This window comes from Pinus tabuliformis, chromosome 4_2 (assembly GCF_031772625.1).
Source record: "Pinus tabuliformis cultivar Carrire ecotype Pingquan chromosome 4_2, CPIR1, whole genome shotgun sequence".
In the NCBI taxonomy this organism is placed as follows: domain Eukaryota; kingdom Viridiplantae; phylum Streptophyta; class Pinopsida; order Pinales; family Pinaceae; genus Pinus; species Pinus tabuliformis.
The window spans coordinates 867,606,445-867,633,347 of record NC_142304.1 but is presented as its reverse complement, the minus strand read 5'-3'; the positions used below and the strand labels follow the sequence as shown (position 1 = coordinate 867,633,347).

The 26,903-nt window shown below is 40.6% G+C and overlaps 1 protein-coding gene across 2 annotated transcripts in view; it reads left to right on the top strand.

Moving 5' to 3' along the window:
• The window catches only part of LOC149172412 (alpha-soluble NSF attachment protein 2-like), a 104,197-nt gene extending 77,523 nt beyond the window's left edge, over nt 1–26,674 (top strand). For both annotated transcript variants that reach the window (XM_089424313.1, XM_089424312.1), the window contains one exon: nt 26,058–26,674. In XM_089424313.1, the coding sequence (XP_089280439.1) occupies nt 26,058–26,138 (81 nt within the window). In that variant the 3' untranslated portion in view covers nt 26,139–26,674. The remainder of the gene's footprint in view (nt 1–26,057) is intronic.
• Nucleotides 26,675–26,903: the final 229 nt, after the last annotated feature.

Below are 26,903 nucleotides of genomic sequence, written 5' to 3'. Positions count from 1 at the left end.
AATCATTTCAGAAGTTATATGGCAAATCTTAGTGTAACAGGTCTATTCAGAGGTAACATGGCATTGGCATAGAAGAATAGGAAGATGGAATTAAGGTATACTGATCAGAATAAAGAAGTTGAAAGAAAAGGATGGTGTAAAGCAGTTTAAGAAGTATACACAGGTCCACTTAGTCAAAGCAACGTATACACGTTGGTTCACAAAACAAAAAGAGTGTATACGTATACACACATTTTCACAAGAAGAAAAGCGCCTATATGTTGGAAAATCAAGGAAATTCAAGAGGAGACAATACCAGGGGTCAATACCATGGTATTAGCCCACAATATTGAGTGGAGTAACGACTATTTGATCTCGTCTAAGAATACCACAGGTCCTAAGTGGTATTGGTTCGAGGTATTGGTCAGAGGTTTTGGTTCGAGGTTTTTGGTCCGAGGTTTTGATTCAAGGTTTTTGGTCCGAGGTATTGACAAAGGATTTAAGTATATAAGAAGGAGAAGATCAAAAGGCTAAGCACACAAGTAATGAATATTTGATGAAGTGTTAGATCAAAAGCATGTTATGGGTTTCTAATGCTTTGATCTGAACTAAGTGTGAACCTGAGTGTTTGATGATGGATGGGATCTAAGAATGGATCATGATCATAATGACTTATCTTATGTGATCTGATAATGGATAGGCTAGATTTGAAAGCTAACAAATGTTTTATCCTTTATATGTCATGATCTGGGTATGTCTGGAGTCTGGAATGGTTGCAAAGTTATAAGTAAGTATTTGCAGATCTATACACTGGTTTGCTTTGGTGAAGTTGCATATACACGGTGGTTTGACTCTTCCAAGTAGCGTATGCAAAAGAAAAGTATGTTGTTTAGAGATCACTAATCGATTTGATCAGTACTATTGTTTTACTGCTGTTTGTCAATGATGTCTTCATTAGATGTGAAATTAAAATTGATTGAGAAAGAAGGGTGATCCTTGTTGCTATCCGTTTAGAACTCTGTAATATGACAGTGGATCTTCAGAATGTCACAGATTGGTACAATTTGTGGTTCAGAGGTTTTATGATTCAGTATCTTTAGAGGTATACACAGGTTGAGCTAAAGGAAGTAGCATATACACGCAAGTTGGCTTCATTGAAAGAGCTTGTACATTGTGACACATGATTTTTGAGGTTACAGTTAGTGTTCGTTGTTGATGCAGTGTTCTGGGTTCAGATCTGTGTACTGGTTACAATGATCTGTTTGTTCCAGTTGATTGGTTGAATTTGATTAAGTTTGAATGAATGGTTGATTTAGTTGTGTCAGAGGTTTAATGATTATTTGATTTAGTTGTGTCAGAGGTTAATGATTGTTTGATTAAGTTGTGTCAGGGGTTCAATGATTGTTTGATTCAGTATGTCAGAGGTGTCAGTGATTGATTGTTTCAGTGATATCAGAGATTGATGATTGGGTTTCAGTGATTGGTTGATGCAGATGTATTTGATGGTTGTATTGCAGTGGTGATTTATTTTGAGCTTTATTGTTACTGATGGGTCCAGTATGAAAATTTGATGAAACATGGTCCCTGGAGGATGCTGAGGGTTGGAACCTTCAGTGAGGAAGTCGAAGCTTCCTGCCAATAGTGGCTGGTGATTTGATCAGGGGGTTGGAGCTCCTTTCCAACAGCAGTTGGAGAACAAGTGAATGCGCCTTCTATAGGCTGACACCTTCTGATTGGCTAGTACAAGAGCTAGGGGGTTGTAGCTCCTTTCCAGTAGAAGCTGGAAAACGAGAGAAGGTTGTAGCCTTTTGCAGGTGGGTCCCTGCGTACTAGTATGAGCCTACACCAGTACAAGATTGTAAACAAATTATTCTTTATATTAAAAGAAGACAGAGACAACAACAATAGGTGGTTTTTCTCCCGCATTGGGTTTCCACCTTAAATCTTGGTGTTCATGTGTGTTGCTTATGTGTGATGGTTTATTCTGTTATTACTGTACATGGTCACTGTTTAATGTTTAAATAAAGTACTTATGCACTGATTAAAGATCAACATATGATGAATTAACTAAATCATAAGCTCGCTGGATATATGCTGGTTGCCTTAAGAATAATTGCGTGGACACGCGAGTTCCCTTCACTGAAGTAGCGTATGTAAATTTGATTATGGAAATGAAAAAGTTATTGATTTGTAAATACTAATTCACCCCCCCTCTCAGTATTATTCCCAACACCCTCTTGCCACTAGGCTGTGGTTGTGGCTGACTCTGAGGTGCTAGCTGTGACTTCTGTTTGGGAGTGAGTAGCTCCTCCTCAGGTACTGCAATTTTCTTACACTCTAAGGAAACCCTCAGAGCTTGATCGTCTTGGAATCTCACATCTCGCCTGAGAACTGTCTTATTGAGTCTTAGAAGATACACCCTATATGCCTGTGCTCATACTATATCCCACAAAAATTCCTTTTTCTGCTCTGGGATCCAACTTCTTCCTACTATCATTGGACCCATGACAGTAAACCTTTGTGCCAAAGATTCAGAAGTGTGAAACATCGGGCTTCTTGCCTGTGAAAGCCCTCCTCTAGTGTGACTCATCCAAGCACCTTGTGTGGACTCTTGTTCTGCAGAAATACTGTATTGTTGCATGCTTTTGCCCACAAGAACCTAGGCGGATCTTGATCATGCAACATAGCCCTAGTTGCTCCAAAAATGCTCTTGTTCTTCCTCTCCGCCACCCTATTCTGTTGAGGGTTGTGAGGTACTATCAACTCTCTCCTAATACCTTCCTTTGCACAAAATTACTTGAAGGCATTGGAGATATATTCTCCACCATTGTCACTTCTCATTGCTTTCATTTTCTTCTCGGTCTGCTTCTCTACCAAGACCTTAAACTCCATGAACCTATCTAAGACCTCATCTTTCTTTTTGATAATATAAATCCAAGTTTTCAAAAAAAAATCATCAATGAAAGTAACATAATACCTATGTCTCATCTGGAGAAGACAAGGGCCTGCATACATCTGAATACACTAGCTCCAAAATTGTTATCACCTAAAAAATGATCACCTACCCATTTCTTACTAGGTTGATCGAAATACACCATGTAGAATGGGTTTTTACATATTAAAACCTGCTTTCACCTTAGGAAATAATTTAGTAAACCATTTTCCTAAATTAGTTCTCCTTAAAATCCAAAAACCCCACGAGAATAATTAAATAAATCATTATTTATTTATTATTCTCTCAAAATAATTACTAAATCATTATTTAATGGTCTAGGAGGTCTTGGATAGACAGTGATCGTGTGCTCTGTTAAGACAATCCTTGATGTGAAGTCACCAGTTCAATTCCCTGCCCCAATCGGGGTGATATATTGGGCATGATGAAGATGTAGGCCTACCAAGCTTACAAAAAGAAATCGTTATTTAATGATTATTTCCAACCATTTTTGACTTAATCACACTCGGGAATAATTAAATAAATCATTATTTGTTTATTATTTCATAATTTTATCCGTTATTTTTCACATTAGATAATTATTAAACTTTGTTACATGGGAACTGCTCCCTAGAGGTGGGAAACTCGTTCCAGTGGTTCCTGCTCTCCCGAAAGCTCTGGCATTGTATGGGAATGTTCCCTTTTCTGTGAGAGCTGCAATGGGAGCTTGGGAAAGTTTCGGGAGCTTTGAAGACTGTTTTTTTTGGAGTTCACGCGTTCCCTGGGGTTGGGGAATACAAAGCATGTAGACAAATATGTTGAACTTCCCACAAAACATGAAGCTTTGTTGAAACCTTTGCAGGAAGAAAGGCCAAAGACATCCTTAACACCGATATCCTTAATTGAGAAACTGGAGCAATCTCTTGATGGGTTAAGGAAGCATGTGACACCTCAATGTAAGGGCAATATCTGGGATGTCATGCTGATGAGTATTTATTGTTTTGTTTATGTATATGTATCGCAGAAGATTGTGTGCATATTGTATGTGGCAGTCAATGTTTAACCATTAGAGTCGCTTTACTTTTTCTCATAAGAATAACTAGGGAAACATAGGTAAAATTGTTCCTTTGTATTTTTAAGGCAGATTGTTTCAAACACTGGTCATGTGTCAGAGAACTGATAATGATCTTGACATTTTAATATTTTATATATATAAAAGGGAGAGACTCAGGAAGAGAGACACCTAGAGAATATATTTATATATAAGAGAGATTATATATTTAAATTGATTTTAATATTTGAATATATTGATTTAATATTAATTTTGATTATTATATAATTATATATTTTTTATTATATAATATTACCGTTCCCGATTAGCCATTTCTTGTAAATTTTGGGGAAACCTCTAGCCGTTCTCGACACTCATACCCAAGTTCCCAACGTTCCCACATTCCAAAAACTCATGCAACATAGTTATTAAACCATTATTTTTAATTCATCTTTGATTTTATCCCCATAAAGTAATTAATAGTCCATCTTGTCTTTTTTAATTACTTTAACCGGTATTTGATCATTTCAATTAATCTTCCCTCTTTAAAATATAATACAATATTACCAATGGCTAGATCTTGATTTTGTCTAACATTTTTTATTATTATCCTAAATCTCTATCTATCCTAATATTTTATCATAAATAGAGGGGTCTTCTCCTCATTTTTTACCATGACCATTCTCATCGTCCTCATTAAAGTTCTGTGAGATTTGAGCTCCCATTTTGACTTCAAGCCACCATTAACACCGTTTGCCCACTACAACCATTAGGAGAGAGAGAGCTGAAGCTGAAGCGTAGGGTATTCAAAGGACCCATCCCACGTAGGGGGAATCTGTAGATCCAAGTCCTACATATTCTCCTCACGAGGTGTAAACAATTTCATTGTTAATAAAATCAAAATTTTTGTATTTCCATTGGGTTGTTGGTATATTATTTGCTATTATATGTTCCCATGTATTTGCATGCCATCTTTTTGCAGGTTTTCTAACTTTTTGTTGCAAATCTAAAGAAGATTGACAACCATTTTTTGTTGTTAGAGCTATTTGTCACCAGTGGCTTAAGTGAGGATTTTTGGTACAATTGCTAGAAAACTTCATACTAATAATAAGTCGTCATTTGTTAGGAAGGAACTTTAGAGCAAGTGAGCAAAAACCCCTTTTGTTGCTCCTAGTGACGAATAGCCCTAACAACAAATAAAAAAGGCTCCTAATATGCTTCAAATCTGCAAAACATTAGTTAGAAAACTTGCAAAAAGATGGCACGCTTACAAACGGAACATATAGGAGCAAATGATATACCAAAAACCCAATGGAAATAGAAGGAATTTCATTTTATTAAAAATAAAATGTTTACATCTGGTGGGGAGAATATGCAGACTTGGATCTGCAGATTCTCCTATGTGGGATGGGTCCTTTGATACCCTGTGCGTCAACTTCAACTCTCTCTCTTCGAATGGTTGCAGTGGGCAAATGGTGCTAATGGTGGCTTGAACTCGAAAATGGGAGCTCAAATATCATAAGATGATAATGAGGACAATGAGAATGGTCATGGTGAAGAATGAGGAGAAAACCCCTCTATTTATAACAAAATATTAAGATAGATCTAGATTTAGGATAATAATAAAAAAATGTTTAGACCAAATCAAGATCTAGCTGTTAGGAATATTTTATTATATTTTAGAGAGGGAGAGATTATTTGAAATGATCAAATATCTTTATTTAGAAAGTGGTTAAAGTAATTAATAAATAAAAATGATTTATTAATTACTTTATGGGGATAAAGTCAAATATAAATTATAAATAATTATTAAATAAATAAATAATGATTTATTTAATTAATCTGGAGTGGTTTAGTAAAAAACCGATTAGAAAAAATCATATAAATAATAATTTAATAATTATTTCATGAGCATAATAAATAAATAATTATTTATTTAATTATTCTCATGGGATTTTTTGGATTTTAATGAGGAACAATTCAGGAAAATGGTTCGCTAAATTATTTCCTAAGGTGAAAGCGAGTTTTAATGTGTAAAAACCCTTACTACATGTTGTATTTCAATCAACCTAGTAGAAAATGGCTAGATGAACATTTTTTGGGTGATAATAGATTGCCCCCCAATGTAAGAGTGTTAGGAGCACATGGTATGACTGAAAGATGTTGTAGTTTCACTTTCATGAGACACTGAAGGGGAAGTCATAGAGAGAGAGAGAGTTGAAGTAATGAAGGGAAGGACTGAAACTGGAGCGGGCCATACCTACTTATTAGATGGAAGTCTCCTTTTATGATAAGTACATGATCTCAATGAGGCAGGGGAGGCATGCCACATACCCATACTCGTTGAGATAACTTAGTACACAGAATAATGGTGTGCCCAACAATGCGGGTCTAAGCAACAAAGTACATGATACAAGATGTGCTGGAATCAATGGGCCAAAAGTAGTACAATGATATAATGAGTCCCATATAGATATTTGCCTGGAAGATAGAGGCAGGACTGATACAATAAAACATTGATGAACTGAGTACATAGGATTGAATGCCTTGAAGTTGATGTGATACAATGATACAAATGATATAGTGAGTCCCATATACATAAGTTTCTTGGAAGACAAAGGCCAGGAATGATACAATGAAATCTGCTGAATGTAGTACATAGGACATAATGCCCCCAAGTTGATATGAGGTGGAGATCACAACCAAAGAAGCCCTATTAAATAGGAAAGGGCTCGGAAAATCTTAATGGACCATCTGAAAGAGAGGTGCATGTTGTGGGCTCTGTGATCAGCGAAAATCGAGCCAGTCAAATCTACGGAACTACATCTGAGGCTGGATCATGATCTGTTGGTGTTTGGGCCTGTGGGGGGCTACTTGAAGGGCCACCCCCGTAGGAGGTTTAAAGCATCTCACACACACCCTGGGAATGCTGGGACAATCTGCTGGATCACTGGAACATCAAGTGTACGATTCTCAATCGTGCGATAATGAGTTGGAGTCAAGCACGCGAAAAACAACCAAGTCAAAGGGCAATGATGATTCCCTTTGCTTGATCCGAGGCACCGAACAATGATGAAGGCTGGAACCAAGGTACATCGCCCTCTAGACCACTCTCCTAGAATAGATGTGCTAATGTAGACAAAAGAGGGCCCGCCAGAGTTGAGGCAATGATGAGTCCTCAACAAAGGCACAAGGATTATAGTAATAGGACTGATAGAGACTGGCGTTGGGGATGATATGGAGGGAATGAGGGGACTGGTGGACTTATGGCTTCCCTTGTCAGAGCATAATATGAAGGGTTTGACCTGGTAGCGTTTGACACAATTCTAGAGGGGACAGTCAATTACTCAGGCTTTTCAAAGATAGATTAGGATCGCTAGAGGCCAAACATGAGCAAGACGAGATGCATGCAGCACATGGAGGGAATAATATATTGTAACAGGACTCAATGGGATGCTCAACAGACTCGATGGAGATAGGGGTGACTCATCTCTGATGCTCTAAACAAGGTGACTCTATGATGCTGCCACATGGGAAAGGCCCAAAGGGGACCATGAAAACATGAGTAAGTAGTGGTTACTCATGATGAAACTCTACATATAAGTCGATAAGTGCAAGGAAAAAGTGGTGGCAGAGTACCAACGACTCATATGGAGAGATTAGATTTTAATAGGTGGCAAAGTGAGACCTCATGGAAAAAATGGTTTCCCAGCAAAGCTTCAAATTGCCAAAAACGAAGAGAGACCCATTATAGGATCGGTGAGAGCTTTCCAATAGTGCAGTCGGTTCGTCAAACCGAGCTACAGTTTGATTATAGTGGCCAAGAGAAAAATTAGGGTTTTTCTTATAAAAAGGGTCGTTTGCTCCTAAATCCAATTCATTTGTGCATTGAGCTGTTGGTGAATTTGGAGAGGAGGAGGAGGCCCTAAAACTTGTCGAGCTCGTAGTGGAAAAACAAACCATTGGATTTTGGATTTGCGACATTCTAGTTGGTAATCATACTTGTCTAAAATGGCCTTAACGCTTCTTGGAAGGATGGCTCCTGGTGAAGAAGCCAAGTAAGAAAGGAATGCATGAATGAATTACTAGAGAAGGTCTATGATCATCCTCGCCCACCAAGTCGAACATGGGGATTGGGTGGTAAGTGTGGTATCACACAGAGTAGAATATTTGAAGATATGGTATCAAGCATCTATCATATGCGATGTGTATATAGCTCGACAGAGAGACCGGTAGGACAAACTATCCAAGGAATGAAATGATAATCAAACATACCTAGACCGTTGGGGTCTAGGCCAAGACTAATGCTAATTAAGTGAGAAAGTGGCCAGGGACCATCATGCCCCCAAGCATATGTCATGAAGGGCACTGATCGGGTCTGCAAAGGTGGGAATGATGCCCCCTAGCTAGATGTATATGTAGCGTGCTATGGACATGCTGAGTGTATTTAGAATAATGGATTCTAAACACTTATATGGATGGTTCGGTACATAATATGGTTATGCACTTTTTGTGTCGTTGCCATTTGTGGTTATGGTTGTCTTCTTATGGGCAGAATGTATGGATGTAGTAGAAGGGAAATGGTGGATTAAAAATCTTGTTTGGCATTACATATGTGAGTCAAAGGGATTGAATTTCTGGGTTTGCATACATGCTGTCACCATACCAAAGAGTGGCTTCAGATATAATGAACCGATACCCACCTATACGACACTGTGGTTGAACAACAACACTTTCTAAGGGATTGGGTTATTGATTGAAGACGAAGGAATGATTAAGTGGATCATCCCCATGGTGATCTGGAGTGATATGGGACTCTAGAAGTTCTTCGAGATGTGGAAGAGTAATGGAACTAGAGTTGACACTACCAAATGCACTAAGAGGGTTGGGGAGAATTACTTCTCATGGACTCTCAAAATTGGATGCCCAATTATCCGAACATTGAGTGACAATGTAATGGCCACAAGGTGGATGTGGTTCTAATTCGTGGGTTTAAAGTAAAGGGTTATGGAACCAATCATCATCATGGGAGATATAACTCACATACGCAATGTCGTCAAGGGGAGATAAATGGCTAGTGGATCTAGAATCCACCGATGTTGAGACCGAAGTGCCTCCAGAGGGTGGTTTTGAAGAAGCACATTCAGAAACTCCTAGGGAGTCTAAATAAGTTGTTCCCGTGGATGATGACAGGTAGAGATGGGTACTGAATTATCCATCATTTCGACATCGGGAGGGAATCACGATGGTGGGTTGAGAGGCCTCTTGTCCTGACAAAGAATTGGTACCAGGACTCGCAGGTAGAGAAGGAGGGTCACTACGAGCGATATTTAGTTCACGAAGCACATGAAGTGTATCGCGAAACATGTCGAGATGAGGACAATGATGAGGGTAATGTCCGTATGTATTGCACAAAGCGCAAGGGTGGTTCTTGCGTAACGATTTATTCTTCTTGGTTGACTCAGGTAAGGTGACTTGTACTTTTGAGACATTAAGGTTGGGTTGAACGCCCTATTCTAAAACCATGCTCTTAATGTGGGGAAGATTAGGGCAATTGTTAGTGGCATGACCTTGAACATCACACAAAGCACATGGAGTAGGCTTCAGTGGTTTAATAAGAGTGGTTGTTGTTTGGGTTGCCTTGTCTTTGCCCCCCATTTTTTGGGCTTTGTTCCCCTCACCAGATGCTTTAGCAATAAGAGTAGCTTCCTGCTGAGGTTGTTGTGGAACTGAATCAAAGGATGGGGTGTTAAGAACATGTTGTACTGGAGTCAAAGCCATGTAAGGTTTGAGTTAGTTAGGAGTGTTTGCAAGAGGATTGATGTACCAAACTTGGGATCCCCAAAGTCATGTTAGGGAGACTCAACATAGCCATGACAGTAGTAGAAAAGATTCCTGGTGGCAGGTATAAGAAGGTATTTGTCCAAGAGGATAATGACTTGGAGGAGCTTGTCTTGAGGGAGGATGGCCCAGAGGAATTGTTCTTGAAGGGCCAACTGAGTCTTGAGCAATGGATTGCTGGGGAGCTAGCTGCTAGGAAGACATACTAGTCTGCTTGTTGGCGACCTGTGACGCTTGAAGCATGCAAACACTTGAAGAGCTAGGGCTTGGATGAAATAGGCGGTGGGTCATAATAAGCCCTAAGCAGCATGGAATCTTTATAGACTCCAGTGGAAATATTGGTGAAGGTGGGGGTAGTCTTGTTGCCCGACATTGAAGAAATGATATTTGAGGAGAAGTCTAGGATTGAGGGTTGTAATATCTTAAGAAAGATAGAAGAATCGACAACTGACATGGCATACATGAAGCTACGACTAAGCAAGTGGTTATAATTGAGAGGGGCATCGATAACATTGATGTCAATCACGACTTGCTTGCCAATAATGGTGTTGGGGCAGTTCTGATATAAACGAAGTGGCTGCGAGGGGTGACCGTCCCATGCATAAAGTGTGATAGTTGATGGTGACATGTTGGATGAACCAAGTTGCTTCTAGACACTAGTGGCCATCACACAAGTAGATGCGCCTTCGTCGATTATACATCGTTGAACAATGGTGTTTTTGTTAGAGACTAGTGTTTGAAAAGTAACGGAGGAAGGAAGGGGGGGATGATCTGCTTTATCAACATCAAAGACGTTCATACAATAATCAGAAGGATCCATAGTGCCCAAAGCAAATAATAGAGCTTTCTGTTGGGATAGGTACGTCTGGAGAACTTCCAGCATTGACATGGTAGCAGGAGACTGCGCCAAGTCATCAATACTATAAGTGTGGGCGACTCTAGAACTAACAACATTTCGATGTAATGGTCCTTTGGTGATCTTAGGTTGAACCTCTACGTTAGGCTATAAGGGATATATAAGGTACCATTTGGTGACGAAAGGGGCTCAGTGGAAACTTTGGGTTGAGAATTGGTAGCTGACTTTTTAGGAGGATTGTTATACTAGCACGACCAAGTTTGGCGGTTGATATCTTCAAAATTCATCATGAGAATCTGGTAATTTCCATTCCTGGAGGATTCTGGTCAGTTTGGGAGGCCACGTATCCTTGGTGAGGGGATGACTTGCTAAGCACTGTCGGCTGCATGGAAGGAGGAGGGGGTTGAGTAATAGGCTATTTCCCTCTAGAGGCAACTTCTTGAGCTTCCCATGCCTTACACATCTAAGGGAGAAGGGGACATTCATGAGTGTAATGGCCATGAGTCTTGCAACACGCACACGGTTTATTGGTTTTGAGAGCCTTGCTCTACTTGGGCTATCCACCTTGTTGCTGGGTTATGGGATTGGATTGATCACCCTTATTGGCATTAGGTTGTCTACCTTGATTACCTTGAGATGGTTGACTCTAGTTACCTTTTCCCCTTGTTCCTCTACTTGGGGTTGGGGGGAATGGTAGCACTATGCTGAACATACACTTGACATCGTGGAGGTAGTTGTTGCTGCGGCAAAGATTGTTGAGGCATGGGGGGTTAAGGTGCTGGTGCCATTGGGGCTAGAGCACTAGGTGACGCATATGGATAATAAGGGTCCACGATAACATTTTGGTAACTAGGTTGAGTAACAATTGGCCCTGGCATCGGTTAATGTGAGTGAGAAAATGCGTATGACGTACTCGTACCTTGCTAAGATTTGACGCGCAAAGGATCAAGAGGAGGATAAATGTAGGTGGAACTGGTTCCCCCCAGTGTTGACCATAACTTGTAGGAGGTTGAGAATATGGTGATGGGTGAGGGGAAGAGAGGGATCTAATGATACCATCGGCAACAAGAGATGCCTCCACTGCAAAAGCAACACCAAGTCTAGGAAGATTGAGAAGGACGGTATAACATAACCTCACTGGGGGGTATATCAGATCATATTTCAGAGCTATCTGGAGAGCTTCCTCCTCGGTTTGAGGAAAGTGTGAGGTGACATCTTTATCTATGTGGGGGCCAGGAGAGTTCTCAAAAACCAATCCATATAGACGTGGTCCTCGAACTCAAGAGCTTTACAAAGGCTCCTCCTTTATTACCTTTCTTGAACATGGTCAGAAAGGCGAGTGACAAAAGTTTGATTGAAGGAAGTCAAAAGTTTGGTATCAGTGTCATATTGAAGAAGTAACTGAAAATATGATAGGAAGGCATTGACGAGGGTCGCAAAAGTGGAATGAGAGGCTTGCGGTTGGTTGACATACCACTTGGCAGCAACTCCAGTTAGAGTGCGTTGGAAAAGCGAAGACGAATGGAGTCCTCAATGATGGAGTTGGAAGACCACCACATATTGAAAGAAAAAATGTGGTTGGTAGGTTCTTCTACAGGATTCACTTCAAACTTTGAGATATCTGTGGGAAGTTTGGTTGGCATAGGAGGCTAGTTTTGGTCATGGAGAAGGGGTTCATTAATGAGTTGGTTTTAACAGAGGAAGCTCAAAAAAGCCATGTAGGGAAGGGTTGGTTAGTGGCCATACCTGAAGAGGTTTTGATACCCTCAAATGGCGACTCCAACCAAACTTCCCTTAGACATCCCCAAATTTGAAGGGAATCTTGGAGAAGACCCTTCCAACCACGTTCGCTCTTTCTGTATGTGGTGCTCCTCCAACTCCATCACTGAGGATTCCGTTCATCGTCACCTCTTCCAACGCACTCAAACTGGAGCTGCTACCAAGTGTTATGTTGACCAACCCCATGCCTCTCACTGTACCTTTGTGACTCTCGCCAATGTCTTCTGATCATAATTTCCAATTACCTCTTCGTTATGACACCAGAACCAAACTTTTGACTTCCTTTCATCAAATTTGCCACTCGTATTTTTGACCATGTATGAGAATGGCGCAGAAGGAGGAGCCTTTGTAAAGCTCCTGAATTTGAGGACCATGTCTACATGGATTGGATTTTGAGAACCCTCCTAACCGCCATATGTAAAGATATTGCCTCGCACTTTCCTCAAACTGATGAAGAAGCTCTCTAAATAGCTTTGAAATATGATTTGATATTCACCCAGTCAGGTTATGTTTACATCGTCTTTTCCTATCTTCCCAGGCCTAGTGCTGCTTCCGTGCCGAGGGCATCTCACGCTATTGATGGTGTCATTGGATCCCTCTCTTACCCTCATTCATCACCATATTCTCAACCTCCTACGAGTTATGGTCAACCTCAGGGGGGAACCAGTCCCACTTATGCTTTCCCTGCTCCTTATCCTTCACACGTGAACTTTTACCTAGGCATGAGCACGTCATATGCATTTACCAATTCACATAAGTTGATGCCAGGGCCATTTGTTGCTCAACCTGGTTACCAAAATGTTACCACAAACTTTTACTATCCATATGTGCCGCCTAGTGCTCCAACCCCATCGACACTTGGATCGCAACCCCCCATGCCCCAACCCTCTTTGCCACAACAACAAATACCTCCACAAAGTCAAGTCAATGCTCAACAGAGTACTACCATTCCCCCCCACCCCAAGCTGAGGAACAAGGGGAAAGGTAACCGAAATCAACCATCTTAGAGCAATCAAGGCAACCAAGGTAGACAACCTAATGCCAATAAGGGTGATCAGTCCAATCTCGCAATCTAACAACAAGGCTGGCAACCCAAGTAGAACAAGGCTCTCAGAACAAATAAACCTTGTGCTTGTTGCGGGACTTATGGCGATTACACTCATGAGTGCCCCCTTCTCCCTCAGATGTGTTAGGCATGGGAAGCTCAAGAAGTTGCCTCGAGAGCGAGGCAACCTATCGCTCAACCCTCTCCTCCTTTCACACAACCGACAATGCTTACCAACCCATTCCCTTACCAAGGACACATGGCCATCCAAGTTGGCTAGAATCCTTTTCCAACTCCACCTTTGCAACTAGGGAGTGGGGCTTACCAGATTTTCATGACGAATTCCGAAGATATCAACCTCCAAACTCGGTTGCGCCAATATGATAATTCTCTTGATAAATCAACGATCGATTCTCAATCCAAAGTTTCAACTAAGACCCTTTCATCACCAAATGGTACCTTATAGATCCCTCAACCTAAGGTAGAGGTTCAACCTAAGATCACCAAAGGACCATTACGTTGAAATGTTGCTAGTTCTCGAGCCGCCCACACTTATAGTATAATAGATGACTTGGTGCAATCTCTTGCCGCCATGTCAATGCTAGAAGTTCTTTAGATGTGCCTGTTACCGCTCAAACAAGGAGGGGTCCTAAAAGGGGATCCTTGAAGGGTTACTACTAGTTTTAGGGAAACAATGGAGCGATAGCCCACTGCCACCTTGGTTAAGGCTCCCTACTCTTTACGGATTTTCACTGATGGCATGAGACATGTTATGACAAGGATCATGAAATGGATGGACTAATGATAGGGTGAGGGGTGATCCTTGAAGCTTATTCAAAAGAGCAGCTCAAATATGTGGCTTGCTTGTCTTGGAAGACAAGATTGCAGGATCTCTAGGAAGGGCTTGGGGAAAATGTCTAAGGTTAGGTTTTGAGTATGTCTTATAAAGGAGATCCCTAAGCCCTAGAATTCTTGTGGAAACTTGGGTTCTAGGTGATCTTTTGAAGAATTAACCTTGATATTGCATGGGACCACACAGAACCAAGTGGGCTTGAGGTTCGGTCAAGGGGATAGGATTTAACAACCAATGATATGCTTGACCTAATTAGGGAGGGGAAAGGGATCAAGGAATGAATTTTCAATGAAAGGCAATGCAAAGATCCCAGTGAGGTTTCTAGCCTAAGGGAAACCAAGGGTAAGAATTGGTCTTCGAGCTAGGGCTTGCGATATCTCAAGATCCCACTGTCGAAATCTCATGAAATTTGGAGGGCTTCTTGAGGACACACTAGCGCAGTTGTGGACCAAAAATCGAAGTATTTGGATGGCTAGATCGTGAGATAATTGATGCCCTAGGTGACCTAGAGGACCAAACCTATAGAAGAGGAAAGGGGAGAAGGAAAATAGGTTTAAGGTAATCACCTTTGAGTGGACCAGTGCCTAATTCTTTGTGGAGATTGGAGTCAGGTAGAATTATGACTATGGACCTTTGAATTTTCTAGGTCAAGGAGGCCTAAAAGACAATTTCGCTTGGCACTAGGGCATCAACAAAAGTAGCTTCAAAGAATTTATACTTCGTTTTGTAAGATAAATGGCTTGTCAAGATGAATTTTAGTAATGAAACATCCCTACGAACATTCATTTGTTATACATGGCCCATACATGAAGCATTCAAAATTTCCACAACTTCACATAAGAGATGCAACAAATAAGCCCTAGTATAGTGAATTCTCAGGAACAATGTATATGACAAAATTAGAAAGAAAGAATAGCATTAAAATGTACTTACATGTATAAGAATATATCCAACCATCCAAAAACTTGCCATCAAGAAGCTCCTAGACATATGAAAATTATCCGAACATTAAAATTCATTCCATGCTTCAAAAATTTGTCCACCAAGAAGCATAACGATAATCTCTAAAGAGATGCTAGTTCCAACTCCAAGTGATGATGCTAAAATGAATCTTCATCAGTTCTATTTATATCCTTCTAATGAGTACGATTTAGCTACTTGGGCCCACCAAACTATCTCATAAACAAAAGAATAAGCCTCTTAAGAGGTCAAATGATCAATAATACATGTCGTTGGGCCTTCTAAGAAGCCTGATGAAGTCCATAAGTGCCATAATGATGAATAGAACTCCCAAAAGTAGTGGACAAGGGGTTGGCCCCTTGTTCACCAAATAATAAACCTGTGGTGCTCCCAATGGGTGTGAGGGCACACAAGTAACCTCATGGGTCTCCAAGTAGGTCAAAGATGCCTGTAGGCCATCTGTAAGGCCTCAGATGATGGTGTCAGTGATGCCACATCAACATACAAGTCCTGGGTCATCTGCTAGGTGTGTGGTACAACTGTGGCGATCGCTGGGCATGGTGAACAAGGTGCATCTTCCTTGTCCAATAGGTGAATCTCGAGTAATTTCTGAACATCCCTGGGGATCCATGGAGTGCTGTCTACTGCTGTGGAGGCCCATGGCTCCCAACACACCCTACATGTGCCAATGTAGCCCTCTGGAGAGTTAGGACTCTGTATAGGGAGACCAAACCCAAAATGGAGATCATCTCCAATCCTCCATAAGATCCAGTGCGTCCCCTAGACTTCTAGTACAACAAGTCACCAAAGGAAATCGAGTTAAAGAGTTTAAAAACCATGGACAACAGGTGGGCACTTCATAATGGCATGCCCTTCCATGGTGGGCTTTGGCATGTGCTTAATGTCTCTAAGCTCCAAATGGGGTTAACTGAGTATCCTATTAGGTGGTTTTTACTTTTAAAGGGGATAATATGTCCAAGATACATCCTTCAACGGGTGGTGGCATGTGATAAATAGATGAATGGAGTAGGGAATGAAAGGGGCAGCCCTGGGTCACATGTTGGGGTACATGGGTAGCTAATAAAAGGGAAGCCCACACTTGGGTATATAATGTATAGGAGGGAGCAATCGTGGTGCAAGAGGTGCGCCAACCTTGATTTTTCCACCCTTCTTTATATTCCTTTTTCCTTTTTTTTTTAATTAGCTGCTCGGAGCTCAAGTGGTAAGAGCATGATGTGTAAGGTATAATAGTGGATACCTCCTTTAAGGTAGGGTGGTTCATTGCCTTCCAGGGTTTGAGACAATCATGGGTCCCTGAATGATAAAGGAGGTTCATCTAGGGCCTATAGGAACTAGGGTGATGGCCATGATGATGGGGTAAAGCTCATGTATTGGATTTTTCCCACGTGCTAAATGTGTTTGTCTTGGCCATCTTTTGCATTTTGTGGTACATCTTCCTGTTGAATGTGGCCAATTATGCTTTTACTTTTCTTTTCAGCTGCATCAATCTTCGTGGCACCATTCCAGGCCTAACCCAAAGTGTGGGCAAGGGGAGGGGGAAGGGTGACCTTATGTGGACCCAATGGAGGAATGTGGGCCCATGTGGGAGAAATGATGATGGGGTTATAATGAGTGGAAGGGGAGTGATATATGTGGATGAGGGAGTGGGACCACAAAACCAAATTAGGGTTTCCCATGTAGTACTATCCCTAAAGCCCAAAGGTCAGTAAAATAGATCCCACGGGATTAGGGTCCAAGCTTAACATCCAAAAGAGGTCTAGGGGACAAGAGCACAGACCTAGCCCATTCTTTCCGTCGAATCCCCCCATTAATCCATGCCTAAAAGTATCCATGATAAACAAACTACAATACTCAATTACCAAATGACAAGGCATACCTTTAGGTTCGGGAGGCCCAACTTCAAACATATGATCACGACAGATGGGTGAGGGACCACATGGTTGACTTAGGTGGCAATGAAATGGCACAACGAGCTAGTTGGTCGCTGCAAGGGGCTGCTGACTAAGGACCATCTTGGAGAAATTTTTTCTCATAGGGATATTGCCCACAAAATGGTGGGTAATAGTGTCCATCCCAATGGAAAGCTCTACGATCTACTATGCGTGCTGTGGATTGTTCTAATGATCGTATGATCACCTTTGACGGTGATAAAGTGGATCATCCACCCTTTCCCTCCTCTGTTGCTTTTCAGATACCAGTCTTCGTAAAAAACACTATTGTTCAACGATGTATAGTTGACGAAGGCGCATCCACTTGTGTGATGGCCACTAGTGTTTGGAAGCAACTTTGTTCCCCTGACCTGTCACCATCAACCATCACTCTTCATGCATGGGACGATTGCCCCTCGCAACCTCTCGGTTTATATTGGAATTGCCCCATAGCCATTGCTGGCAAGCGGGTCATGATTTGTATCGAAGTTATAGATGCCCCTCTCGATTATAACCTCTTGTTTGGTTGTAGCTTCATGTACGCCATGTCAGCCATCACATCTTTTGTTTTCCTTAAGATGCGATTTTCCCATAATGGAAAGATCGTCACCACCGATCAACTGACATATTACGACCCTCAATCCCAAAATTCTCAAAATATCATTTCATCAATCGCTGGTAATAAGACCACCTCTACTTTCACCAATGTTTCTCCTAGAGTCTATAAAGATTCCATGCTGCTTGGGGATTATTATGGTCGACTTCCTATTACCATCGAGCCTAGAGGCTGCTAACAAGCAGTCTGATATGCCTCCCTAGCAACCAACTTCTTAGCAATTCCTTGCTTAAGACTCAGCTGGTCCTTCAGGGACAATTCCTTCAGGCCATTTCCCTTCCAGTGGCTTTCATCCAGGCATCCTCCCTTAGGAGGTGCTCCTCCAGGTAATTACGCCTTTGGTCAGATACCTTTCTTATTCTCGCCACCAGGAACCTTTTCTACTCATGTAATGGCTATGTTGAGTCTCCCTAACCTGACTTTGGGGATCCCAGTTTGGTACATTGACCCCCCTGCAAATACCCCTCCTGATCATCTCAAACCATACATGGCTTTGAATCCGGTACAACTTGTCCCTACCACTCTTCCTTTGCTTTAGTTCCATAACAACCTTAGTAGGAAGTCACTCTTGTTGTGAAAGCATTTAGTGAGGGGGGCAAAGCCCAAAAAAACGAGGGCAAGGACAAGGCAACTCTAGTGGCAACCACTCCCACTAAACCATCGAAGCCTACTCCTCCATGTGCTCTGTGTGATGTTCGTGGTCACACCATTAACAATTGTCATGACCTTCCCCATATTAAGACTATGGTCTCAGAATATGGTGTTCAACCCAATCCGAATAATCCCGAGGTACAAGTCACCTTACCCGAGTCTGCCAAGAAGAATAATTTGTTATGCATGAACCACCCTTGTGCTTTGTGTGATACGTATGAACATTATTCTCATTATTGTCCTTGTCTCGAAGATTTTCACGATACGCTTCATGTTCTTCGTGAACTAGATTCGGCTCATAGTGACTCTCCTCCTGGTACCAATTCTTCTCCAAGACAGGAGGCTTCTCAACCCACTATCATGATTCCAACTCTTGATGTCGAAATGACAGACAATTCAACACCCATTCTCTACTTGTCATCATCCATGGGATCGACTTATTCAAACTCCTTAGGAGTTTCTGACTGTGTTTCTTTAGAACCATCCTTTGAAGACACTTTGGTCTCAACATCGATGGATTCTACATCCACTAGTCATCCATCCACCCTTTCTGACGATGTGCATGTGAACCATGTCTCTCATGATGATGATTTGTTCCATCACCCCTTACTTTGAACGCATGAATTCGAGGGTAAAGGGGCATCCATTCTTGAGAGTCAAGGAGATGCAATTCTCCCCAACCCTCCTAGTGTATATGGTGGTGTTGATTTTAGAACCAATACTCTTCCCCATACCGAAGAACCTCTAGAGTCCCATACCACTCTAGATCACCTTAGGCATGATCCACTTAATCATTCCTTCATCTTCCACCAACGACCCAGTCCCTTAGACATTGTTGTTGTTCAACCTAGTGTCGTCTAGGTGAGCATCAATTTATTATTTTTGAAGCCACTCTTTGGTATGGTGACACCATGTATGCGAACTCAAAAATTAAGTACATTTGACATATATATACAGTACCAAGTGAGATTGGCAATCCACCATTTCCTTTCTCCTATTGTATCTATCCATTCTTCCCATAAGAAGACAATCATAACCACAAATGGCGACGACACCACAAAGTACTTAACCATACTATGTACATCCGTACAAGTGTTTGGAGTCCATCATTGTAAATACATCTCGGCATGTCCATAGCACAATGAATATACATCTAGCTAGGGGGCATCATTCCCGCCTTTGCATAGCTGATCAGTCCTCTCCATCATCATATGTTGGGGGGGCAATATCTCATGCTTGGAGGCATGATGGCCCCCCCCCCCTCTCACTTATTTAACATCACTCTCGACTTAGATCCCAACGATATAGGTATGGTCGATTAGCCTCTCATTCCATGGATAGTTTGTCTTACTGGTCTCTCTGACAAGCCATATACACATCGCATATCATAGATGATTCATACAATACATTGAAACATTCTACTCTATGTGATGCCACACTTACCACCCAGTCCCCATGTTTGACTTGGTGGGTGGGGATGATCCTAGACCTTCTCTAGTAGTTCATTCTTGTATTCCTTTCTTACCTTGATTCTTCACCAGGAACCATCCTTCCAAGAAGCATTAAGGCCATTTTTAGACAAGTAAGGCCACCAACTTGAAAGTTGTAGATCCAAAATACGACGATTGGTTTTTCTGCTATGAGGTCACCAAGATTTAGGGCCTCCTCCTCCTCTCCAAATTCTCCAACAACTCAATGCACAAATGAATTGGAATTGGGGGAAAGAAACCCTTTTATAGGAAAAGTCCTCGTGTTTCCCTTGGCCATTACAAGCAAACCATAGCTCGGTTTGAAGAACCTTCAACACCGTTGGAAAGCTCTCATCGAGCTCTATAATTGGTCTATCTTCGTTTTTGGTAAATTTGAAACTTCACTGGGAATCCATTTTTTCCATGAGGTCTCACTTTGCAGCCTATTAAAATTGAATCTCTTCATGAGTCGCTTGTACTCTGGCACCATTTTGCCTTTGCTCTTGTCGACTTATGTGTCGAGTTTCGTCATGAGTAACCATTGTTTACTCATGTTTTCATGGTCCCCATTGGGCCTCTTCCCCACACCAACATCATTGAGTCACCCTTGTTTAGAGCATCAGAGGTGAGTCACCCTTATATCTATGGAGTCTGTTCAATGTCTCATTGCATTTTGTTACAATATATTATCCCTCTATGTATTGCATTCATCCTGTCTTGCTCATATTTGGCCTCCAACTATCTTGATTTGTCTTTGAAAAGCCGGCGTCTGAGTAATTGACCATCCCCTCCGGAATCATGTCAGTCACTGCTAGGTCAACCTTGCATATTATGCTCTGACAAGGGAAGTCATAAGCTCACTTGTTCCCTTATTCCCCCATCATCATCTCTGGTGTCAGTCTCTATTAGTCACATTACTATGATCCTCATGCCTTTGTTGAGGACTCCTCATTGCCTCAACTGTGGCTGGCCCTCTTCTGTCGACATCAACACATCTATTCCAAGAGAGTGGTATAGAGGGTGGTGTACCTTGGTTCCAACCTTCATCATTATTCAGTGCCTCAGATCAAGCAAAGGTAAACGTCATTGCCCTTTGACTTGACTGTTTATTGCGTGCTCGAATCTAGCTCATTATTGCATGATCGAGAATCATACACTTGATGGTATAGTGATCTAGTAGATTGTCCCAACATTCACTGGGTGCGTGTGAGATGTTTCAGGCCTTTTAGGTAGCCTCCCACATGCCCATATTTTAGTAGATCATGATCCGACCTTAGATGCAGTTCCATAGATTTGACTGGTTCGGTTTTCGCTGATCATAGAGCCCATAACATGCACCTCTATTTTAGATGGTTCATTGAGATCTTCAGAGCCCTTTCTTATTCAATAGGGCTTCTTTGGTTGTGATCTCCCCCTCACATCATCTTGGGGGCATTCGGTCCTATGTACTCAGTTCACTATTCATTGTATCAGTGCTGGGCTCTGTCTTCTAGGACATTATGTATATGGAACTCATTCTATCATTGTATCACTTTCTAGCCCATTGATGCCAACATATCATGTATCATGTACTATGTTGCCCATATGCACATTGTTGGGCACACCATTATCATTTGTACTCAGTTATCTTGGCGGGTATGGGTATGCCTCCCCCACCTCATTGAGATCTTGTACTCATCATAAAAGGAGACTTCTATATGATAATTAGGTCTCGCCCCCTCTAGTTTCAGTCCTTCCCTTCATTGCTTCAGTGCTATCTCTCTCTCTTCCTCTCTCTCTCGATGACTTCCCTTCGATGTCTTGTGAAAGTGAGCCTGAAACGTATTTCGGTCATACAATTTGCTCCTGACACTCTTATGTTGGGGGGCAATCTGTTATCACTTAAAAATGATCACCTAGCCATTTTTTACTAAATGGATCGAAATACACCATGTAGGATGAATTTTTACATATTAAAACCCACTTTCACCTTAGGAAATAATTTAGTGAACCATTTTCCTAAATTATTTCTTAGTAAAATCCAAAAACCCCGTGAGCAAAATTAAAATAAATCATTATTTATTTATTATTCTCTTGAAATAATTATTTATTTGTTATTCCATAATTATTCCTTATTTCTCTCGCGAGCTAATTATTAAATCATTATTTAATAATTATTTCTAATTTATTTTTGACTTTATCCCCATAAACTAATTAATAAATAATTTTTTATTTATTAATTACTTTAACCACTTTCTAAATAAAGATATTTGTTCATTTGAAATAATCTTTCCCTTTCTAAAATATAATAAAATATTCTTAATGGCTAGCTCTTGATTTGGTCTAACATTTTTTATAATTATCCTAAATCAGATCTATCCTAATATTTTGTTATAAATAGAGGGATTTTCTCTTCATTCTTCACCGTGACCATTCTCTTTGTCCTCGTTATCGTCTTGTGCGATTTGAAATCCCATTTTGAGTTCAAGCCACCATTAGCACCATTTGGCCCCTGCAGCCATTAGGAGAGAGAGCTGAAGCCGAAGCATAGGGTATTCAAAGGACCCATCCCACGGAGGGGGATCTCCAAATCCAAGTCTGCATATTCTACTCACCAGGTGTAAACAATTTCAGTATTAATAAAATCATTTTTTTTTCTATTTCCATTGGGATGTTGGTATATTATTCGCTGTTATATGTTCCTATGTATTTGCATGCCATCTTTTTGCAGGTTTCCCAACTTTTTGTTGCAGATTTGTAGAACATTGACAACCATCTTTTGTTGTTAGGGCTATTTGTCACCAATAGCTTAAGTGAGGATTTTTGGTACACTTGCTGGAAAACTTCATACTAACAAAAATCCCCTCGGCCCTGCTATCTTGGCCATGGAAAGAAGACTTGGCATACTTTCCAAGCGTGCACCCCTTGTACACTCCACTCTTGTCAAGGCCACTTGTTGGTAATCCGGTGGCAGCCTGCTGAAGAATCTTCAGCGCCCCATGATGCAAGTGTCCCATGCCCCTGTGCCAAAGTTCAACAACATCTGCACATTCTGCTTTGTTGTTCAAGGCTGCATTTGTCTCTACCTGTAACTTGTAGAGATCCTTCACACTCACACATATCTGCTTCACTGTTCCTGAAGCTAGATGCTTGAGGTAAGCCTTACCTCTGCTGAAGATGACATCATATCCTTTATTCTCAAGGATAACTACTGAAACTGGGTTCTTCTTCAGCTCTGGAGCAGAGAGAACATCGCTGAGATGAAGAGAATTACCTGACTCCCTCTCAAAGCTGACAGTACCAACTCCCTTGGTAGCACACTTGCCATTATCTCCAAGCTCGATATTCACCTGCATATCTTTCTCATCCAGCTGGCTGAAATACTCCGTGTTCCCAGTCATATGGAAAGAGGCTCTTTAATCAATATACCACATATTGCTCCTCACTGAGCTTGCCATGCAAGCTATCAATGAGAAATCCTTCTCAAACTGAGAGGCAAACTCATCTACCTCAGCTGATGCAGCCACATGCGCCTTATTCGACCCCTTCTTTCGGTTAAGACACTTAGAACCAGTGTCCAAAAACATGGCAATGGAAGCATTTGATCTTTACATAGATCCTTCTTCTTCTTGTCACCCTTTTGACTGTTCTCACTCTTCCGTTTGCCTTTCTTGCCTTTGAATTTACTTGCAAGAGCAAGATTCTCCTCCTAAACCTCGGAACCCTTGCTATCGCTGCTGGAAGTCTCAACTAGTCTGAGCTTTAGCACTATCGCTGCTGCAAGTCACTCCATAGGCATTGCCAATCTGGTAACTCCTCTCATCCAGAAATACTTTGAACAAAGGTATGCCATTCTTTGGTAAACCCATTCAACTGCATCACGAACTTCTTGTGTCTACGAGCCTTTCTCCAACAACTGCATCACGAACTTCTTGAATTCTGGTGAGATAGGCAGTTACACTCTCACCCTCATGCATCTTGAAAAAATAAACCAGATTCTGCAATGCAAAAAGATTATAGCACTTGGGCAGCTAAGAGATTTGCAGCCCTAGAGAGAGCAATAAACCCTAGGACAAGTGTCTTAGAGAGAAATATCCCAAGCACAGATAGATCAAACCTAGATCAAACCAAGAACAAGAGAGCACAATGTTTTGTGGTGGTCTTAGGGTAAATCACTCATATAACTATGAATAATTGATCACAATATGTGGAAATACGAATATTAGTATATTTATGCACGACTAAAGATGTAGGGCACCTTCCCCAAGGAGGGACAATGAACCTTTATTGAGATGACTTGGTCGGTCTTAGTAAAACCTAGAAATATATGATAAAATTACAAATAAGTATGGCCACATGGCCAAATGCCAAGATTACACCCTTAATTTCAACAAATGAGAGTCAAGACCCTCAAAGTACAAATATAACATGAAAGTGTGAATCATATGCATCATTAAAATAGTTGTATCCTGTGTTTTCAGCTGCTCTTGGAACCACCGTATTTTCTCCTTCAATAATATCACTGATGCTATAAAATTCATTGTTAACAACAACAAAAGCTTACTAAGGAATGCTCTCTCTCTGATACGTGAGAAAGTATTGGATACATTTTGCTTCTGAGTTTGGTGAAAGTGACTGTTAGTCGTCATGGATGTTTACTCAGTATTCACAATCTGTGCTGCCTGTGCCCTATATGGCATAATTTGTAGGCCAAATGGAACATAGCAAAATTTCACTGTTGAGTATTAGTATCACACGTCATTAATTTATGCCTAAGCTGTGCGGACATGGATACAGGTACGGAGATACTGTATCTGAAAGGGATACGGATTTTTTTCAGAAATCATAGGAATCAGGATTCAGGATACATCAAATATAATAATAATAATAATAACGAAACACCAGGAAATTTCACAATACCATTCTTGAATTTCAAATTTGGAAACGAATCCAAAAAAAGTTCCCATTAAGAGAGAGGTCCAAACCCTTAAGTTATAATTTTATTTGTAAAAAATTAGTGAATGATCCTTTGATTTATTTTGTTCTTCTAATGTTCTTGTTTTCACTCTATTGACCGAGATGCCAGCTGAAAAGGCTGAAACACTGGTTGCAATTTACAAAATTGTTGGCTGAAAGTACCAAAACACCCGATGCATTGTTTCAAAATTTAGAACTCCACTGGAATGTTTCTGCTGTGTTTTGGAGGCATTTGAAATATTTTCGAAACACATTTTCAGCACCTTGGGGTGGAATTTCCAGTAACATAGATTTATGTTGATCCGATTTTAAGTACTAGCAGTGGAAACAAGTTGATGTTGAGAGATCTCTGTTAGATCCGAAGAGATCATCGGCATAGTATCGTTGCCAAGATTCTGTTTCTAATGTTAGTGGACAGAAACTTTTAGAATTTCAGTTCTGTACTTAGGAACTGGAGTGATATTTTATTATTTTATTATTTTTCTCTTCAATTCTCAATTTCATCAATTGGATTGCAGCTTGAGTAGCCATGTTACGCAATGATGAATAAAGTAGTTTGTACATTCCAAGTGTTCTTGAAGAGATTGGAACTGGTCATGCTTAGTTTTTAACATTTTATCCTATTGTTTTTGTGCACATTACCCAGTAGAGATGGTTATATTCCTTTCTTTCAAGCCTCTCCAATTACACGTCACTGCTTGTGCTTTTACCTAATGATATCTTGCGTTCAACAGAAGCATTTAGATCAAAAAATGAAGGTGCCGTTCACTCTTGTTGGATAAAAAAAGGACACAAATTCATTCATGTTCAATGGAAGCATTTCAGCCAAAACTAGATAAGAGGTTGATTGCCAATGAAAACTAGATATTAGGTTGGTTGCCTTCTGACACATGGCAGATTTGAAGTTACCTATAATGCAGGATGTCATCTATCACAATGAAATCTAAAACTGATTTTTTAATGAAGCGTTCATAGAGGATGGTTCAGCACTCTAATTTATGCCTGTGATCCATTTTAATTGTTTGTGCATCACTTGATGCTATGTATGATATACTTGAATAATGATAGCAAGGATTTTTTCCGCATGAACTGATTATTCTGTTTTATTTGGATGGAACAGGATCAATGGAAAACATCCCTCTTGCTTCGTGCAAAGAACACTTTGAAAGCTAAGGAGGTTGAGGAGGATGACCTTACATAGGTTACTCTAGTAACCTGGGTGTATTATTACTGGCTGCGTATATTTTCTTTTGCAGGAAGGGTGGTTGTCATCAGGATAGACTGATGTTTGATTCACCTTAAAGTTTGAGACTGCCCATCTTTGATTTATGGATAGAGGTTGCTTCCTTGCCAATTACATAAAATCGGGACTAAAGGTGTTGCTTCCTTACCATTTACATAAAATCGGGACTAAAGGACTTTGTATCCGGGTAGCTTTAAACAGGAGGTTTGCTGACATGTTGGTGTTCTATATTTGAATATTCATTCTCAAAATTTAGTGCTACCGAGTCTGTGTGAATATCGTTTTATTTTCATTTGTAAACCAGCTGTCCACATGGATTTATTACATGTGTGACCAGGGCTTTTGGTGGTGGAAGATCTATATTTATGAAGCTATTTGCATTATTTCCTTTATAGGCCTATGCTGGCCAGAATGCATTATGAAGATCTTTATTTGTAACTGGGTTAAGTTCTTAAGTTGACTTCAGAATATAAATTTTTTAGTTTTGTGCTTCTTGTACTGCGATTTCTAATGTGGGACACCCATGCTCATTCATGTGCTATGGACATGATTCTGCAAATAGTAGTACATTTTAATTGTAAACTTTCCAAACCCTAGGCAACTGCTGTCTTATGCTTCTTTATTAAATATATCAGATCTTGAATTTACTCAATAACTAAAATAAAAAATCTGAATATAAATAGAGTAGAAGCATAAATAATTAATTTCTGATAGACATGTAAT